At 47.9% G+C, this 1,686-nt stretch overlaps 1 protein-coding gene across 1 annotated transcript; it reads right to left on the reverse strand.

Annotated features, from left to right (window-relative positions):
• Positions 1 to 203: 203 nt before the first annotated feature.
• On the reverse strand, positions 204 to 872 carry LOC123158800 (uncharacterized). Its single transcript, XM_044576641.1, has one exon. It carries the CDS (start codon positions 870 to 872, stop codon positions 204 to 206), a length of 669 nt encoding a protein of 222 aa, XP_044432576.1.
• Positions 873 to 1,686: the final 814 nt, after the last annotated feature.

The following is a 1,686-nucleotide window of genomic DNA, read 5'->3' on the forward strand; positions in this document are numbered from 1 at the left end:
GTGGTGTGATTTTGTTTGTGTGAACACTGAGACCACTGAAGGTGAGAAGGTGGATAAGCGGCAACACAAAAATGATGTCTCGCTAAAATAAAGGGCATGAACATATTATGATTATTTGGTTAAGAGTGTCTGTTATTTTTTTCTCCCGTTGCAACGCACGGGTTCTTTTGCTAGTGTCAGTCAAATTTGGACGTGGCAGCAAGCTAGCAACCCAGACTAGGCATGCAAGAGGAACTTACAAGGCTCAGCAGGTCCAGCGCGGCGCGTCTGCCCTGCGCTGCGATCCTTGATCGTACAATCTCAGCCTGAAGGGCTATTTTAGCTTCATGAGCACTGTTGTTGTTAGTGGCGGTCGCTGCACACGAGACGTGTAAGTCGACATTGCAGGTTGTGCAACGGTAGTACGATGCCTGCCCCATGCCTTTGTCGCACGCGGCACAGCAGCCATCTGCGACAACCAGTGTGAGGTCATGCGCCGAGTACGTGTGCCGCGCGCTGCGCACAACCTGGGGCAGCCGCCTGCAGGCCGGGTGCATGTCAAACCCGCATGGTGGCAAGCGGTAGAGGAACGATCCCAGAGTGCAATTCCCGAAGCAGACGTCACACAAGAGGGTCGCATCTTGGCGGGTCTGGATGAGCACGAGTGGGTGCGCTTGGTGCTGAGGGGAGGAGAACGTCTGCGAGTGGCCGACACAAGAGTCGTGGATGGCAAAGCCGCAGCCTGCGGTGCAGCCATATCCGGCGCTGGACAAGTCTTCGCAGCACATGTCGCAGCGAAACGGCCCTGTGTAGTGCCGCTTCACGAGCTCGTGCCCTGGATACAGATGGGAGAAGTGGCTAATAACGGTGTCCTGCTGCTGCCGCTGGGCCATTTCTCGGTTGTCTAGCTCATGTGCGTCTTTATGTGTTCGCTTTGGATGGCATTGGAGCTGCATATGCATGGATACTTATAGTTCTCCAGGATGCAAAATATAGTGAAGCTGAGAGCCGTTGTCAAGTAGTACAACAGTTGTTTTTGAGTAAAAATAAAATGTGTACTTTGTCAACTCAATTATAGGTTGTGCCAGCCAGACATTCTTGGCCGAAGTAGTTGCCGAGCATCCTTGAATCAGTCCACTATTCGTTCATGTTTTTATGAAATTGCAAGTCAAGTGGATGAAAGCCTAATCGTGCATAGAGCGTCCTTCTTAATAAATCAATAACCGTTCATGATTTTATGAAATTGCAAGTCAATTGGATGAAAGCCTAATCGTGCATAGAGAATGGCTGTTAATAAATCAACACCGTTCATGTTTTTTATGAAATTGCAAGCAACTAGATGAAAGCCTAATCATGCATAGAGTGTCATTCTTAATAAATCAATAACTAACCCCACATCAGCAGTTGGTGGTAACCGGAAAGAGAGGCTAGCAGACACCGACTGACACAATATAAAATTAATATAGGCATGTAACTGTATACTGTATATGGCACAATCATTTTTGTACCAAATATACTTACATCCTATGTGTTAGCAAAGACTCAATCCACCCCCTATCTACCCTTGGATCCTTTCTAATACCGCAAGATTCGGTCGGGTCTAGCCTCCGAATGAAAATGTAGCATTGTCCACAAGATTTTGAGTTAAAATAAGATCCAGCCATTAAACACACCCATACGCCTCCTCCACAAGACAGTCACCCCACT

This window comes from Triticum aestivum, chromosome 7B (assembly GCF_018294505.1).
Source record: "Triticum aestivum cultivar Chinese Spring chromosome 7B, IWGSC CS RefSeq v2.1, whole genome shotgun sequence".
Lineage (NCBI taxonomy): Eukaryota > Viridiplantae > Streptophyta > Magnoliopsida > Poales > Poaceae > Triticum > Triticum aestivum.

Excerpts from the sequence above, each read along its gene's own strand:
- LOC123158800 (XM_044576641.1), bottom strand. The coding sequence starts at position 872 with ATGGCCCAGCGGCAGCAGCAGGACACCGTTATTAGCCACTTCTCCCAT.